This window comes from Oncorhynchus mykiss, chromosome 12, assembly GCF_013265735.2.
Source record: "Oncorhynchus mykiss isolate Arlee chromosome 12, USDA_OmykA_1.1, whole genome shotgun sequence".
NCBI lineage: Eukaryota > Metazoa > Chordata > Actinopteri > Salmoniformes > Salmonidae > Oncorhynchus > Oncorhynchus mykiss.
The window spans coordinates 60,412,622-60,431,812 of NC_048576.1; the positions used below are offsets into that span (position 1 = coordinate 60,412,622).

At 41.3% G+C, this 19,191-nt stretch overlaps 1 protein-coding gene across 6 annotated transcripts in view; it reads left to right on the forward strand.

Moving 5' to 3' along the window:
* The first annotated feature begins 2,421 nt into the window (after positions 1 to 2,421).
* The window catches only part of ap2a1 (adaptor related protein complex 2 subunit alpha 1), a 48,653-nt gene continuing 31,883 nt past the window's right edge, over positions 2,422 to 19,191 (forward strand). For 3 of the 6 annotated variants that reach the window (XM_036937935.1, XM_036937938.1, XM_036937940.1), the window contains exons 1-2: positions 2,422 to 3,257; positions 11,370 to 11,581. In XM_036937935.1, the coding sequence (XP_036793830.1) occupies positions 3,191 to 3,257; positions 11,370 to 11,581 (279 nt within the window). In that variant the 5' untranslated portion in view covers positions 2,422 to 3,190. The remainder of the gene's footprint in view (positions 3,258 to 11,369; positions 11,582 to 19,191) is intronic. The other 3 variants (XM_036937936.1, XM_036937939.1, XM_036937941.1) reach the window with 1 other exon arrangement.

Below are 19,191 nucleotides of genomic sequence, written 5' to 3' on the forward strand. Positions count from 1 at the left end.
ACCTCTTATTGGGGAATGTTAATTGTGGGAAATCAGCTCACTATACAGCCTATTGTGCCTATTTAACATTCATATTGGACTGTATAGCCTAAGCTACAGATTGTGCAACCATGAGCCTACTCGGTGACAGCAACAGAACACAACTATGTAGAGTTTACAATGACCATTTAAAGCAATTTTTCCCAGTTGGATCTAGTTTTTTTCTGAGTTCCCAGTTGTCTTGATCACTCGGAAGTCGGAAATGTCCAGCATTATGCCGCATTCAAGAAATCTCAGACTTCCGAGTGTTCAAGACAACTGGGGAACCCGGGAAAAAATTATCTCCGATCATCATCAAACTCGGAATTCCAAGTCGGGAACTCTGGCCTTTTTCTAGAGCTCCGACTTTCCGACCTGAAGATCACTGACATCATGATTTGACCTTGTTTGTTTCTGTGTTCCCAGTTGAACCATACATCTCAGCGGAGGGAGAGAGACATGGTCCATGCTCTCTCCTTCCTTTCCTCAGGTGAGACTGAACAGAGAGAGGGAACACCGTTTTTCACCTGATGGCGAAACTCGAGTCGCTCTGGCTCTGTATCTGCCTCAAGCACAAATTCATGTTGTTCCTACAACCAAAGAATGCTAATATTCTTCAGTATTAAAATGGATACAACAAGCTGCTAATAATAATAAAAATGCATGGCTATTGATACACTTGGCTACTCATTCAATGCAGCTGCAACACAAGTGGAAGTAAGGACATATGTTTTGTAATAGTGTTGAATAAAAACAGTGCTGAATAGAAACTTAAACATGAACTCACTCATAAAAACAGCAGCTCTTGCTGTATTCTTTGACAGTCTCCCTCTGGTCATTGTTTTAAAAGCTGTAGGCAGTGTGATTTGAGCTATGCGATTGGCCAACGCAGCAGGCACACTCGATTTACCCACAGATCTCCCGGTCCTCCAGGCAGGCAGAGTTAGTATTTTCAGACAAATGAAATGGTTAAATAATGGGAACACTTTGCCTACCTGGTGCCAGGGCTTCTGAATCAAGTGCACTGACCGCCAACAGTGAAACACAAATAAGAAAAAGAAGGAGCGCAAGCCTTTATCATTGGCTTTTCTACAGAAATGTTTGATGATCGACTAGGAATGCCTTGAAGAATGATAAGGTAATTGATGACCACTGGTTCCAGCTGTACATTGCATATGAATGTCCAATACACACAATAGACAGACTGGGAAGTTAATTTCCCACATTCAAAGTCCTGCAATAAGAGCTAAGACGCTAATATTTGTGTAAACTCTACCCAGTTGTGTTCTGTGAGTGTCACTGAGTAGGCTGATAGATTAGATTACATTAGTTTATTAGTCAGATGCACAGGAAGTCTGGGGGGCAGGAGGGAGACAGGGGGAGCATGTAGCTGCCTAATGGTGACTATTCAGCAGCCTGGTGGTCTGGGGGTAGAAGCTATTGGCCAGTCTTACAGTTTTTGCCATGATGCTACTATACTGCCCACATCTGAGTAATGGAACAGGCTGTGGCTTGGGTTTTAAGGTCCTTGATGATCTTCTTTGCCTTCCTGCGACACCTGGTGTTGTAGGGGTTTTGGAGGTTCAGGCAATGCGCACCCAATGGTGCATTTGGCTGAGCGTACCACACTCTGTACATCCTTGCGGTCAACAGCAGTAGAGTTGCCGTACCAGGCTGTGATGCAGCCCGACAATATGCTCTCGATGGAGATCCTGTAGAAAATTGTGAGGGCCCTCGGGACAGGCCAAATTTCTTCAGCTTCCTGATGTTGAAGTGTCGCTGTCGCGCCTTCTTAACCACGATGTCCGTCTGGTTTGACCGTTTCAGTTCCTCTGAGATTTGTATGTCAAGGAACTTCACATGTTTGACCATCTCTAGGTGGCTTCATTGATGAGGATGGAGCAGCCTGGTTCCTTCTGAAGACCACAATCAGGGGACGGCCCGCCAGGAAGCCCAGAACCCAGTTGCATTGGGAAGAGTTCAGTCCCGGGCTGTGAGCTTTGTGGTGAGCTTAGAGGGCACTATGGTGATACCCCATTTCATGGGTGTACAATCCATAGGTTAGGCTGCACAGTGCAATATGAATTTTCATTATACAGGCTGACTAGTGAGCTTAATGTTGCTCATTTCACTGGTTTCAGAGTCCCACAATAAGAGCTAAGATGCTAATATTTTTGTCAACTTTTTGGGGTCAAATGAACTAATAATTGTCTTTTGTTGAATTTATATAACAACATTCCGACCTTGTTTAGCATTATCTAGTCCATAACTGAGGCATGATTTGACAATTTGTATCTGTTTTCATCAGTTTCAATGGGGGACTTTTATTTTGAAGGCGAACCGCTGATTCCAATATTGTTGCTCACGCGAATGTTGTTCACAACACACTGGTGAGTACGAGACAAGAGAAAAAAGAAGCGCCAGAGTCTGCGCAAAACGAACACGTCTCTAGTGGTCGCGCTGCTTGTGCTGTCACGAGCCTTGTCCAAGGCTACCGAGTAGCGAATTGACATAAATTATTGACGACATCGAATTCTCTTCGTTTAGCCATCAGACACACGTCATTATTGGAATAGATACATAGTGGAAATACGATTGTGTGCTGACTGATCACCGTCAACTGGTGATGTTTTCCAACATTTGATATAGCTAGCTAGCCAGCTAACGTTAGCTGTTTAGCTAGCTTGCCGTGCGTGACTCACTGACAGTCAAAGATCAGACCGAGTCGCTATTTTTTGGGCATTCTGCTTTTACTCTTGATACCTTTTATATATAACTTTAATACATTTAGCGGGTAAATATATTTGTTACATCTGAGTGTACGTTAACGGTCATTTGGTCGTGAACGAAGGGAAGGGTTGAATGAATTTGCTAGCCAGCGGAAACGTCGGCTAGTTAACACGGATACATTTGGAGTAACCAATACTGCTAACCTGCTGAGTTGATCCACGGCACGGTCATCCAAACTAGCTAATCTACATAGCTAGCAAATGTGCTAGCAAGCTATTATAAACGTGCTGTCTTTGGTAAAACGCCAAGGAAAGAAACTGTTGAGTTGGTTAGCTGGCTAACTAGTTAGGAAACAAGGTAACATACACTGTACTGATAGCTGACCGTCGACAATTCATTTTCTACGAGAAAGGCCGGAGTGAGGACAGAGAAACGAGTAAAAATGCCGGCTGTGTCGAAGGGAGATGGGATGCGCGGATTAGCGGTGTTCATTTCGGACATACGGAATTGTAAGTGTATTTTTTTTCCCATCATTGATTAGCTTTTCAACGTGCCATGTTATTATAAACATTTGCACGGTGGACGACATTTGGTCTACAGACATTTGTTTGCAAGTGTGCCCTGAAATGTAGTGGTGTAAAGTGAAACATCTTGCTAACCTAGATGGTAAGGAGATAGGAGGGGGTTATTGCTATGGAGAGGTCATTCGCGGTCACAGTTGCTGCTGCACCTCATCCCTTTTCAATTTGCGCTGCCTACTTACTAGTGTGCTTGTGATGATACACGGTCGACCGTGATGATGTGTTGTGTGTCCGACTCGTAGCATACTACTAGGCCGCTACTCATTAGATGTTGCCACTGCTGTTCACGTCACCTGCACCAGAACAGAAGCAGGGTAGCTGACTGTTGATATCGCGACGGGCCACCCCGTTTGTGATAATACATTTATCAGGCAGTCGCATAGGGCGAAATGAAGCAGGACTGGATGGACAGTTATATTGTATCGCTGTTCAGATATAACGTTACAGTAGCTAAACCGGCCAGTTGAACGACTGGGTCGATTAGAATTGGTCGCCACTCGCAGCATAGTAGTCGATCTTGTGTTTGCGCCTACCTAGTTTAATTCCATTAATGTATAGTTAATAGTTGGAATAATATACACATGTTGCTAATCCAGTTTTTCTAATTATAGGCCTGGCCTATGCTGAGTGCATTGTCTGTCGTAGCGCACACATACACACATGATCCATACATTATACATTTATTGTGCGTGACACTGCCATTTTTCATAGCCACTGTCATGACGGGGCAGAAGACTCTTTCTCACTCACTCAAAATACACACACAAACAGCACACATGAATTGTGAGGACAGAGAATAGGAGGACAGAGAAACCAATATATCCATGGGATATACCTTGTGCACATTAACCCTTATGAAAAAAGATTGCAGTCAGAGTGCAGTATAACTGTAAGAGTGCAATATAACTGCATTATGCTGCAAATACTGGGTCAAATATATTTTTTTACTGCAGTTATTCTGCAATAAAAATACCACAGTCGACTACAGTTAGTTTACTTTTACTGCAGTTTCAAAACGGCAATCTTTTTTTGTAAGGGAAAATGCAAGCGTTTAGAATACTAGACAGTGTCTGCTTACAGCCTCCAACTGTTTCATGTAAAGCTGGCCCTTACAAAACAAGTGCAGTGACAGCAGTCAACTGTGGTATTTTGGACGCAGTTATACATCAAAATTATTGCAGTAAATAAAAATGTTATTTTGGATGTGGTATACTGCAGTTATACTGTGCTCTGACTGCAATCTTTTTTCGTAAGGGGGCATTTAGGGTACCTTGCCCCTCCTCTTTCAAACATGATAAACAACAGAAAACCAAAAACGGGACCTGAAAAGGTTACAAGACTGCTAGTGTTGTTGTGGGGTTAACATGATATTAATTTGGAATAGACTGCTGTCTGAGATCACAATATGACATAGTAGTCTAGATCAAAAAGTTGGAAAACTCAAAACAGCACACACTTAGTCTAGTGTCTAAACTGCAATGGCAAGGACTGCCTCTATTTGAAATGGACACACAGTCACACACTAATATCTTGACTTTCACCCTTATTCACACCCTCCCCGTCCCTCCTCTGTCCCACCTCTTGACCTTTTCCCATCAGTCCCCCTGATTTGTACAGTATGGCTTTTCTCTCTTCAACACAATCAACACAATAGTAATGACATAGTGTATGAGTATCATTTTAATTACAGATGCAAAGGCCTACACAATGCAACCCTGTATAAAGCTAGCTCAGCCATGATAGTTTTATTGTCCAATCGCAGTTGTTGTCTATGTAAAGGATTTTAATGTTTTCATCCTCCCTAGGGCCAGGAGTTTGTCCATGTTTTTGTTTTACCATATGACATAATTAGAAAAAATCTGGTCCCATCATAGCTCATATAAAACCACTTTTTACAGCTGATTTATTACTATGACATATGCTACAACTACTGTCCAGAGTTGGTTATCTTAGCCTACTAGCTTACTGGGTTCAAATGCCTTCTGTTTAATTTTTCTGTATTTATATATATATATGTATATTCTTTTACTGCTCTAGGGATATAATTATTGTTTGGATAGCCTTAATTTACTATAATGTATTGATTTATACCTTTACATTTTTTCACTCTTTATGCAATGCACACTGCAGAGAACACCAGAAGAAGAATTGTCACTGAATTACCACAGTGAATTATTGTAATGTTTGTTTGTGTCAATTAATCCCATAAGGGATGGGTTGCCAATTGGCGAATTGACACAAAATAACATTTCATTCATTGACCGGATCAGTAAAAACTGGGCCCAAGGAAAACAATTTCCCCCTAACCACCCTGGGACCTATGGTGCCACCTCTGAAATCATCACGCAATGTTACAAATGAAAAAACATATCCTGTTTGTATGATCTACATACATTGGTGGTGGGGATGGGCTTTGATAGTTTTATGTGGCTCAGTGCAGCTGGTGGCTGCTGCCACAATTTAAAAAATTGAATGGGCTGTTACTGTAATTTCAGGTAAAACTCAATAAAACAAGTCTCATATTAGGATAATGCCTACACATTTCAACCGTTTCAAAAATATTGTTCTGCTATTACCATTTAGACTGTAGGAGTGTTGGCTCAAGGAAACAATGTTTACACTGCCCTGCTTCATGGTGGCAACTGTCGGGCGAGTGTCGTGCGCTACCTCTGGGGGTAGAGGTTAAGATGTAGCAAGTATGCAAGTTTACATTTGAGTAATATGTGTAGCCAATGTTATTTTTTATGAACATTGTAGGAAGTGTGAAGAGGCTCCAAGAGCATTTTACCCCCCCCCCCCCCACCCTCACTCTTGAAAACAGTGGCCTCTTGACACAACTTTTCTTTTGTTATTAGCGTTCCTTAAATTTACGTCTCAAATTATGAACGGTGTGGTTTCCTCATAACCTTATTGGTCATGCATGGGACCTGTACATTTGTGTCCACTTGCTCATGTTCTATGCAGCATATTATTATTGTTTCCAGACATTTTGTGAGTCAGTTTTAGTCAAATAATGTAGGCTAAACCTTTAGATTAACCTTGGATTATATAGGCCTACTATATAAAATGCAGATTCTGTGACTTGGATCTGTTAAGAAGAATCCAATAAACCATGAATCCAATTGAATTCAATCACTTTTTGACAGCACCCCTTATCATTTAAACACAACTTTCCATACATGTTTGCCAGTGGAAGAAGTTGTCAGCGACTTTTTGGACCTGAATTCCAATACATTCAGCAGTTAAAGGTTCTTGAAGTTTACTCATTTTGCATACCCCACCATACCATGAGACATCCATGTCTTCATCCCTGGAAAATATAAACGTTTGAGTTTGATATCATTAAAATAAACAATTATTGATTTAACAACAATTATCTAAAAACGCATAAACTCATAGGTATTTGTGTTGTGCCTGCCATCGGTTGAGACGCAACATGCTCTCGAATACAGGGTGGGTGTCATTTCAGTCATAGAAATGTAATTCATAGAATGGACCTATCCTTTCAGACCACTGGAATTCGGCTGGTACACCATTGACATTAAAATAAACTGACATTTTAACTTCTTATTATAACCACAAACTGCCGGTCCACCCACCGTCGAATGTAAACTTAATGGTCATGTCTATTCAATTATCTATATTTCTATGATTTCAATAGGATTCCTATGGAGGCTTGACTGTATAATTTAAAATGACATATTCCCATTCATGTCAACATTCTCTTATGTGCTCAACCATCTTTGTGGTACCAGTTGAAATGTACATTTTTATTCAAATGTTAGTACATTTATGGGCACAACACAACCTTAGATTACAGGGCTGCGTGATTAATCGAATTCAGATTTGAAATTGCCATATTGACGTGCAATAACCATATCGTAAGAATTGGAAACCTCATATCCTGAAGCCCCATTTATTGTAGCTGGGGATTTTAACTTCTTATGGCTGGGGGCAGTATTGAATAGCTTGGATGAATAAGATGCTCAGAGTAAACTGCCTGCAACTCAGGCCCAGTTGCTAATGAATGCATATTATATAACACTGAAGTTTCTAAAACTGTTTGAATGATGTCTGTGAGTATAACAGAACTCGTATGGCAGGCAAAAACCTGAGAAAAAAATCCAACCAGGAAGTGGGAAATCTGAGGTTTGTAGTTTTTCAAGTCATTGCCTATCGAATATACAGTGTCTATGGGGTCATATTGCACTTCATACGGCTTCCACTAGATGTCAACAGTCTTTAGAACCTTGCTTGACGCTTCTACTGAGAAGGAGGGGGGAATGAGAGCTGATTGAGTCAGGGGTCTGGCAGAGTGCCATGAGCTGATCACGCGCGCTCACATGAGAGTTAGCTGCGTTCCATCACATTTCTACAGACAAAGGAATTCTCCGGTTGAAACATTGAAGATTTATGATAACATCCTAAAGATTGATTATATACTTCGTTTAACATGTTTCTACGAACTGTAATACGACTTTTCGTCTGAACTTTTGCCTGGACTTGCCTGCGCCTCCTGAGTTTGGATTGTGTACTAAACGTGCAAACAAAAAGGAGGTATTTGGATATAAATGATGGACTTTATCGAACAAATCAAACATTTATTATGGAACTGGGATTCCTGGGAGTGCTTTTTCGGTAAAGCTTTTTTGAAATCTGACACATCGGTTGCATTAAAGAGAAGTTTATCTAAAGTTCCATGCACAACACTTCTATTTTCATCAACATTTATGATGAGTATTTCTGTAAATTACCGGATGTTTTGGAAGCAAAACATTACTGAATGTAACGCGCCAATGTAAACTGAGATTTTTTTCGAACATAACATACATGTATTGTCTAACATGAAGTCCTATGAGTGTCATCTGATGAAGATCATCAAATGTTAGTCATCAATTTTTATCTCTATTTCTGCTTTTTGTGACTCCTCTCTTTGGCTGGAAAAATGGCTGGGTTTTTCTGTGACCCGGTGCAGACCTAACATAATCATTTGGTGTGCTTTCGTCGTAAAGCCTTTTTGAAATCTGACACTGTGGTGGGATTAACAACAAGTTTATCTTTAAAATTATGTAAAATACTTGTGTGTTTGAGGAATTTTAATTTTGAGATTTCTGTTTTTAATTTGGCACCCGGCATTTTCACTGGCTGTTGTCATATCGATTCCATTAGTGGGATCTAAGCCGTAAGAAGTTTTTTAAACCAAGCAAATTGGAGGAAAAGGCTACTTGAAGTTCTATCAACGCATTTCCTGTAGTACTCGCCGTTCAAAAACTCTGGACCATTGTTACTCTTCCTTCCGAGATGGCTACAAGGCACTCCCCTGCCCTCCATTCAGAAAATCGGATCGGGAATCCATTCTGCTCATCGCTTCTTATAGACAAACTGAAACAGATGGTACCCGTGCTAATGTCTATTCAACGCTAGTCGGACCAATCGGAATTCATGAACACAAGTCACTTTAATAATGTTTACATACTGTTTTACTAATTTCATATGTATATACTTTATTCTACTGTATTTTGGTCAATGCCACTCCGACATTGCTCGTCCTAATATTTATATATTTCTTAATTATTATTATTATTTATTTTTTTAGATTTGTGTGTATCTGTTGTGAATTGTTAGATACTACTGCACTGTTGGAGCTAGGAACCCAAGCATTTCACTTTACCAACAGTAACATATGCTAAATATGTGTATGTGACCAATAAAATACATTTTGATTTTGATTTGTTGGCTTCAACTAGGTTTTCCATACAAAGCGTTCCATTACAAAGGTAATCAGATTTTTGTTTGCTTTCTCGTTTAAAAACATAATACAATAACCCCTCAATAACTCTTCAGCATCTCAAATTGAGAGATTGACTAGCCACCACATGGACAGACTTCAAAAGTGTGTCTGTGTTGAGTGCAAGATCGTCCTCATCATTAGGTCGAAATGTTTACAAGTATTGTGTGTGCCAAACAGTTGCTGTTAGTTTACAATATAAAAAAATGTTCTGACCATGAATGAATGATTCATTGATACAGTAGTTTATATATTTAAATATATCCCTAAGTAAGTTATGGTGTTAATACTAAACAGGACACACTCTTAGGCCTACAGCTGGTGGTTATGCAAGGCTACTGTACTAATGACATGCCACTGGCTTTGAGTAAGGCCGGTGTTTCCATGTATGCGGATGACTCAACACTATACACGTCAGCTTCTACAGCAACTGAAATGACTGCAACACTTAAAGTTCTGCAGTTAGTTTTGGAATGGGTAGCAAGGAATAACTTAGTCCTAAATATTTCCAAAACTAAAAGTGTTGTATTTGGGACAAATTATTCAGTGAACCCTAAACCTCAACTACCTCTCGTAATGATTGATGTTGAAATTGAGTAAGTTGAGGTGTCTAAACTGCTTGGAGTAACCCGGGATTGTAAACCGTCATGGTCAAAACATTGACACAACAGTAGCTAAAATGTCTGTCCATAATAAAGCACTGCTCTGCCTTAACAACACTATCAACAAGGCAGGTCCAACAGGCCCTGGTTTTGTCACACCTGGACTACTGTTCAGTCGTGTGGTCAGGTGCCACAAAGAGGAACTTGGGAAAATTGCAGTTGCCTCAGAACGGCAGCATGGCTGGCCCTTAAAAGTACACACAGAGAGCTAACATTAATGACATGCATGTCAATCTTTCATGGCTCAAAGTGGAAGAGAGATTGACTTATTTTTGTAAGAGGTGTTGACAAGCTGACACCCACAGCTCGGACACCCATGCATACCCCACAAGACATGCCACCAGAGGTGGCAGGTAAAAATACACCTTATGGAACAGCAGGGACTGGGAAGTAACACAAACAGTGTTTTTCCCATTCTTCTCTACAGATCCTCTCAAGCTCTGTCAGGTTGAATGGGGAGTGGAATGGAAGTGGAAGTGAAGTGGAAATGGAAGTGGTCTGAATACTTTCCAAATATGCTGTATATGGATGATTTATAAAGCCAGGCATATTTAATTGTTAGGATATTGATTATAGACCTAATTCAATTGGGGTTTCCTATCTCCTGAACTTTCTTAGACAATTAGGCTAAGGCAAGGGCTGTTTCCTCGTTTCTGCTGCTTCTGCCTCCGACATGTTGTCCTCAATTCCAATATGATGGTTAACTTTGCTATTATGCAAATAGCAACATAGGGAAAGGCAGCAATTCTACGGTGCACTGAAGATTCTTTCTGAACCGCGAACAGCGACCGTATCCAACTCGGGAGAAAGCGCATTTGTTATACAATAATATTAGATTGATTAGTGTTGCACCATTATTTTTACATAATAACCAAATACAATTTCAGTATCACATGACTTCGAGTGACTGTGCCATCCCCGTGGCCTCAGCAATGGATTAGTCCACTGAGACAGGCGCAAATCATACCGGTGTATTTTCTGACCATTAAAGAAATATAATCAGGCCCGCTCGACTAAAGAAATCTTGTTCGACCCACAGCCTATCCACAAAACAATCGACCAGTCGACTAAATGGGGCCAGCCCTACTGTTTATTTAGCCAGGCTATGCCCACATTGTTCTGACATTCTAGAATATAAAAAATGTGAATTTCAACTCATAATGCCATTGGGAAGGCCTAATAAATGTTTTTAGTTGTAATGCATACGAATGTAGGGGGGGGGGGGGGTTCTATAGGCTAGTAAAACAATTAAATATATAATTTAGGTCCTTGAAAATTACAATGAAGCACTTGAAAAAGTCCTTCAATTTGACTTGCCAATGTCTGTATGAACTCTATAGACTACTTGATCAGCCCAGAAATTAAAGATTAAAATCACCTGCTATTGAAATTACTCGCGTTATTCACATTCTCGTGGTGTGCCACTGGCAAATTTACCTGAATGTCAATCCCTGGTATGTATATGTGTATTTTTTTTGTCCTTGTTTTTAATGAGTTGCATTAAATCTAATTCCTTACGACTTTGGTTGGTATGGCAATAAAGTATTAACTTGAATCCAAACTTAAATTGCTACCCTACTTCCTCCCCAGGCAAGAGCAAGGAGGCGGAGATCAAGCGGATCAATAAGGAGCTGGCCAACATCCGCTCCAAGTTCAAGGGGGACAAGGCACTGGATGGCTATAGTAAGAAGAAGTATGTCTGCAAGCTACTCTTCATCTTCCTGCTGGGACATGACATCGACTTTGGACACATGGAGGCTGTCAACCTGCTCAGCTCCAACAAGTACACAGAGAAACAGATCGTAAGTGAAGTGTGCATGTGTGAGAGAGAGCACCCAACTTGTATGAATGAAAAATGTATGTGTGCTGTGCCCTTGTGGCTATGTCTGTGTGTGGGTTGTCTGTATATTTTCAGTTTGTGGCACTCCATTTCTCATTGTCTGTCTGTCTCTATCTTGATATCCCAGTCTCTGTTTTGTCAGTTGGTTGTACTGGTTGCCTGCCACTGTATTTCTTTTTCTCTTAAACTGTTCTGTCAATGTTGATACTAAACCTACACTGGTGCATTTACTGAACCCATTCTGGGGTCTATATTTGCAGTGCAACAGATCATTGAACTTAGTGTCATTCATTCGAATGTCAAGCTCTGCTTTGGTATTCAGCTATTCTGACCTGAACATTCAATTGCCAGATCAAAGACTTTAAAAGTCTTATAAGTAGTCTTACAAATGTCTGTATGTACGACTGTATGACTATTGTGTTATACGATATGTATATACAAATATTTAAGTCTAAGGTTGACCTACTGTGTTTCAGTACAAACTCTTTCACAATGGTAGCCTTTGGTCTGGTTTGAGTACTTTGAAAATGCGTCCTCCTTCCTACCTTTCCTTCCTTGATAATCTTGTGGAAACCACACATTCACTCTAGCCATGTCAGAATAGTGGTTTCATTTTTACATGCCACATTGCACATTCAGTTGGGTACAACATTGTGGAACATTCTCATAGAAAAATACTGTGGAGACTTGCCTCTGTTTACAGTAAGAAATATGTCATCTATTTAAAAAAAATTGCCTTTATTTAACCAGGTAGACTAGTTGAGAACACGTTCTCATTTACAACTGCTACCTGGCCAAGATAAAGCAAAGCAGTGCGACACAAACAACAACAGAGTTACACATGGAATGAACGAACAACAATAACAAAATAGAGAAGTAAAATCTATATACAGTGTGTGCAAATGAGGTAAGTTAATAAGGGAGGTAAGGCAATAAATAGGCCATAGTGGCAAAAATAATTACAATTTAGCAATTAAACACTGGAGTGATAGATGTGCAGACGATGAATGTGCAAGTAGAGATACTGGGGTGCAAAGGAGCAAAAAAATAACAGTATGGGGATGAGGTAGTTGGATGGGCTAATTACAGATGGGCTATGTACAGGTGCAGTGATCTGTGAGCTGCTCTGACAGATAATGCTTAAAGGTAGTGAGCGAGATATGGGTCTCCAGCTTCAGTGATTTTTGAAATTCATTCCGGTCATTGGCAGCAGAGAACTGGAAGGAGAGGCAGCCAAAGTAGGTGTTGGCTTTGGGGGCGACCAGTGAAATATACCTGCTGGAGCGTGTGCTACGGGTGGGTGCTGCTATGGTGACCAGTGAGCTGAGAAAAGCCGGGGCTTTACCGAGCAAAGACTTATAGATGTCCTGGAGCCAGTGGGTTTGGTGACGAATATGAAGCGAGGGTCAGCCAATGAGAGCATACAGGTCGCAGTGGTGGGTAGTATATGGGGCTTTGGTGACAAAACGGATGGCACTGTGATAGACTACATCTAATTTGCTGAGTAGAGTGTTGGAGGCTATTTTGTAAATGACATCGCTGAAGTCAAGGATCGACAGGATAGGCAGTTTTAGGGTATGTTTGGCAGCATGAGTGAAGGATGCTTTGTTGCGAAATAGGAAGCCAATTCTAGATTTAATTGTAGATTAGTGTGAGTCTGGAAGGAGAGTTTACAGTCTAACCAGACACCTAGGTATTTGTCTAAGTCAGAACCGTCCAGAGTAGTGATGCTGGACGGGCGGGCAGGTGCGGTTGAAGAGCATGCATTTAGTTTTACTAGCATTTAAGAGCAGGTGGAGGCCACGGAAGGAGAGTTGTATGGCATTGAAGCTCATCTGGAGGTTTGTTAACACAGTGTCCAAAGAAGAGCCAAAAGTATACAGAATGGTGTTGTCTGCGTAGAGGTGGTTCAGAGAATCACCAGCAGCAAGAGCGACATCATTGATGTGTCATTGATGAACCCTGTGGCACCCCCATAGAGACTGCCAGATGTCCGGACAACCGTCCCTCTGATTTGACACACTGAACTCTGACTGAGAAGTAGTGGTGAACCAGGCGAGAGTCCTTTGAGAAACCAAGGCTATTTAGTCTGCCGATAAGAATGTGGTGATTTACAGAGTCGAAAGCCTTGTCCAGGTCGATGAATACAGCTGCACAGTATTGTCTCTTATCGATGGCGGTTATGATATGGTTTTGGACCTCGAGCATGGCTGAGGTGCACCCATGACCAGCTCAGAAACCAGATTGCATAGCGGACAAGGTAGGGTGAGATTCGAAATGGTCGGTAATCTGTTTGTTAACTTGGCTTTTGAAGACTTTAGAAAGGCAGGGCAGAATAGATATAGGTCTGTAGCAGTTAAGGTCTAGAGTGTCTCCCCCTTGGAAGAGGGGGATGACCGCGGCAGCTTTCCAATCTTTGGGTATCTCAGACGATGCGATAACGAGGTTGAACAGGCTAGTAATAGGGGTTGCGACAATTTCGGCTGATAATTGTAGAAAGAGAGGGTCCAGATTGTCTAGCTCAGCTGATTTGTTGGGGTCCAGATTGTACAGCTCTTTCAGAATATCAGCTATCTGGGTTTGGGTGAAGGAGAAATGGAGGAGGCTTGGACAAGTTGCTGTGGGGGGTGCAGGGCTGTTGACCAGTGTAGTGGTGGCCAGGTGGAAAGCATGGCCAGCCGTAGAAAAATGCTTATTGAAATGATCAATTTTGGTGGCTTTATCGGTGGTGACAGTGTTTACCAGCCGCAGTGCAGTGGGCAGCTGGGAGGAGGTGCTCTTATTCTCCATGGACTTTACAGTGTCCCAGAATTTTTCGGAGTTTGTGCTGCAGGATGTACATTTATGTTTGAAAAAGCTAGCCATTGCTTTCCTAATTGCTTGTGTATATTGGTTCCTAACTTCCCTGAAATGTTGCATATCGCAGGGGCTATTTGATGCTAGTGCCGTACACCACAGGATGTTTTTATGCTGGTCAAGGGCAGTCAGGTCTGGAGTGAACCACGGGCTATATCTGTTCCTGGTTAAAAAAAAATGAATGAGGCATGCTTATTTAAGATGGTGAGGAAAGCACTTTTAAAGAATAACCAGGCATCTTCTACTGACAGAATGAGGTCAATATCCTAACAGCACGGGCTCTGAATATAGATGGGGGGCGATCAATTCACATATGGTGTCCAGGGCACAGCAGGTGCAAGAAGGTGATCACTTTAACTCTGTTCACTCTAACACAACCCAGGTTCAGGGGGATATAATTTAAATGATTATATTATGCCTCTTTCGTGTTTGGGGGAGGAACTCTCCAATGCACCTTAAGACAAAACAATGTTTACGTCTCAAATTACGGCTGACAACGTTTTAGGGATGACCCCAACTAGTCGACTGGTCAATTGTTTGGTTGATGGGCTGTTAGTAGACCGAGATTTGTTTTTAGTTGAGCAGTAGCAAATATATATATATATATATGTATATATGTATTTTTTTATGGCACACCTGTCTGATTCACGCCCATCTCAGTGAACTAATCCATTGCAGAGGCTGCATGGATGGCACAGTCCAAGAAGGTCAATGTGGCTAAAATGCACAATGCACGTCTCTCTCCAGAATGCGCTCTCTCCTGTGAATTTTTGCACGTTCATTGTTTCATAACTTCATTGTTTGAATTGTTTGCCTTAGTGTCTATCAATTCCCCATTCAATTCCTCATTACATGCAGTACCAGTCAAAAGATGGACACACCTTTTCATACCAGGGTTTTTCTTTATTTTTACTACACTGCTCAAAAAAATAAAGGGAACACTTAAACAACACAATGTAACTCCAAGTCAATCACACTTCTGTGAAATCAAACTGTCCACTTAGGAAGCAATACTGATTGACAATAAATTTCACATGCTGTTGTGCAAATGGAATAGACAACAGGTGGAAATTATAGGCAATTAGCAAGACACCCCCAATAAAGGAGTGGTTCTGCAGGGGGTGACCACAGACCACTTCTCAGTTCCTATGCTTCCTGGCTGATGATTTGGTCACTTTTGAATGCTGGCCGTGCTTTCACTCTAGTGGTAGCATGAGACGGAGTCTACAACCCACACAAGTGGCTCAGGTAGTGCAGCTCATCCAGGATGGCACATCAATGCGAGATGTGGCAAGAAGGTTTGCTGTGTCTGTCAGCGTAGTGTCCAGAGCATGGAGGCGCTACCAGGAGACAGGCCAGTACATCAGGAGACATGGAGGAGGCCGTAGGAGAGCAACAATCCAGTAGCAGGACCGCTACCTCCTCCTTTGTGCAAGGAGGAGCACTGCCAGAGCCAGAGCAAAATGACCTCCAGCAGGCAACAAATGTGCATGTGTCTGCTCAAATGGTCAGAAACAGACTCCATGAGGGTGGTATGAGGGCCCGACGTCCACAGGTGGGGGTTGTGCTTACAGCCCAACACCGTGCAGGACATTTGGCATTTGCCAGAGAACACCAAGATTGGCAAATTCGCCACTGGCGCTGTGCTCTTCACACATGAAAGTAGGTTCACACTGAGCACATGTGACAGACGTGACAGTCTGGAGACGCCGTGGAGAACGTTCTGCTGCCTGCAACATCCTCCAGCATGACCGGTTTGGCGGTGGGTCAGTCGTGGTGTGGGGTGGCATTTCTTTGGGGGGGGCCGCACATCCCTCCATGTGCTCGCCAGAGGTAGCCTGACTGCCATTAGGTACCGAGATGAGATCCTCAGACCCCTTGTGAGACCATATGCTGGTGTGGTTGGCCCTGGGTTCCTCCTAATGCAAGACAATGCTAGACCTCATGTGGCTGGAGTGTGTCAACTGTTCCTGCAAGAGGAAGGCATTGATGCTATGGACTGGCCCGCCCGTTCCCCAGACCTGAATCCAATTGAGCACATCTGGGACATCATGTCTCGCTCCATCCACCAATGCCACGTTGCACCACAGACTGTCCAGGAGTTGGCGGATGCTTTTGTCCAGGTCTGGGAGGAGATCCCTCAGGAGACCATCCCCCACCTCATCAGGAGCATGCCCAGGCGTTGTAGGGAGGTCATACAGGCACGTGGAGGCCACACACACTACTGAGCCTCATTTTGACTTGTTTTAAGGACATTACATCAAAGTTGGATCAGCCTGTAGTGTGGTTTTCCACTTTAATTTTGAGTGTGACTCCAAATCCAGACCTCCATGGGTTGATACATTTGATTTCCATTGATAATTTTTGTGATTTTTGTTGTCAGCACATTCAACTATGTAAAGAAAAAAGTACTTAATAAGAATATTTCATTCATTCAGATCTAGGATGTTATTTTAGTGTTCCCATATATATATATATATATATATATTTGTAATTATGACAATTACAAGAATACTGAATGAACAATGAACACTTTGTATTTATATATTATATTAAGTTAAAATAAATCTGTTTAGTCTCAAATAAATAATGAAACATGCTCAATTTGGTTTAAATAATGCAAAAACACAGTGTTAGAGAAGGAAGTAAAAGTGCAATATGTACCATGTAACGTTTAACGTTTAAGTTCCTTGCTCAGAACATGAGAACATATGAAAGCTGGTGGTTCAATATTCCCAGATCTTCAATATTCCCAGTTACAACATTTTAGGTTGTAGTTATTATAGGAATGTTGACGCGTCCACTATTTCTGTCTATACCATTTGTATTTCATATACCTTTGACTATTGGAAGTTCTAATATGCACTTTAGTATTGCCAGCCTAATCTCAGCAGTTGATAGGCTTGAAGTCATAAACAGCGCTGTGAAGCAAGCATTGCTAAGAGGTGCTGGCAAACGCTGTAAAGTTTGAATGAATGCTTACGATCCTGCTGCCGACTACCACCGCTCAGTCAGACTGCTCTATCAAATCATAGACTTAATTGTAACATAATAAACACAGAAATACGATCCATTGGCCATTGATATGGTCAAATCCGGAAACTATCATTTTGAAAACAAAATGTTTATTATTTCCGTGAAATACTGAACTGTTCCGTATTTTATCGAACAGGTGGCAACCTTAAGTCTAAATATTTTCTGTTACATTGCACAACCTTGAATGTTATGCCATAATTATGTAAATATCTGGCAAATTAGTTCACAACGAGCCAGGCGCCCCAAACTGTTGCAAATACCCTGACTCTGTGTGCAATGAACGCAAGAGAAGTGACACAATTTCCCTGGTTAATATTGCCTGCTAACATTAATTTATTTGAACTAAATATGCAGTTTAAAAATGTATACTTCTGTCTATTGATTTTAAGAAAGGCATGGATGTTTATGGTTAGGTATGGTATGCTTTTTCACGAATGCACTTTTGTTAAATCATCCCCCGTTTGGCAATGATTCGATGATAAATTAACAGGCACCGCATTGATTATATGCAACGCAGGACAAGCTAGTTAACTACACATGGTTGAGGATATTACTAGATTAACTAGTGATTATGTGAAGATTGATTGTTTTCTATAAGATAAGTTTAATGCTAGCTAGCAACTTACCTTGGCTCCTTGCTGCACTCGCGTGGTCAGCCTGCCACGCAGTTTCCTCGAGGAATGCAATGTAATCGGCCATAGTCTGCGTCCAAAAATTCTGATTACCGATTGTTATAACTTGAAATCGGCCCTAATTATTTTGGTCGACCTCTAGTTGCAATTCTATTGAATTGGGCATAGTTTAACCAAAATATGCCACAAGACCTGGTATTACCTCATGTGTATCTCTCAAAAAAGGTTCACTGTTATAAGCTAACTTTTTGAAGAATTTAAGCAAAATTCCCAGGCTTCACTTCCCATGGAACATTTTTGGAAAATTTACCGGAAAGTTTCCGGAATTTTACTGAAAAGTTACTAACGAAGGCTCTGGGAAACACCTTCGATACTAAATTTACATTGTACGAAGGTTCTAACGATGATCTTAATGTCACAAAGGCTCTGGGAAATGAGGACCTGGTGAAGAGGAGTGTACTGTATAAGGAATAGGGTGCCATTTGGGACATGGACAATGGCTACACAACACAACTTTGTCATGATGTGGAGGCATGTATAGGCTACCTCCGTCTCTCGTTTTCCTCGGGTCATTGTTACAGTATCTGTTTCCTTCTTTCTTCTGTACCCAACTCTAAAGGACCACAAGCCTCTTGGACTAGAATGGCCCTCCATGTGAAAGCATTTGAGAAGACTTTCTATTCGGAAGAGGACGAGAGGAGAATTTGAGAGAGAAGAGAGTAGAGTGGCAGAGAATCATATAGCTTTATTAACAGAATCCCTGTTAATAAAGCTATGCAAATATCTGTCATCATATAGCCCAGGGAAAATACGACTAATAATTTGCATCCAAGTAGGTCAGTCAGAATCTTCTTAGTGCACAGTACTCAACTTGATCAAATCTGTATCAAAGCATCACTCAAGTTGATCAATAATCTAAGTGAATAACCTTGATAATGATGATTTTGTGGTTGCATGTAAAGGCTCACAAAGTATATCTTTATGAGGCATAATGAAGCCTTGTAATAAGGCCTTCAGATGCATCAGGTTGGGCCAATATCAATCCAGT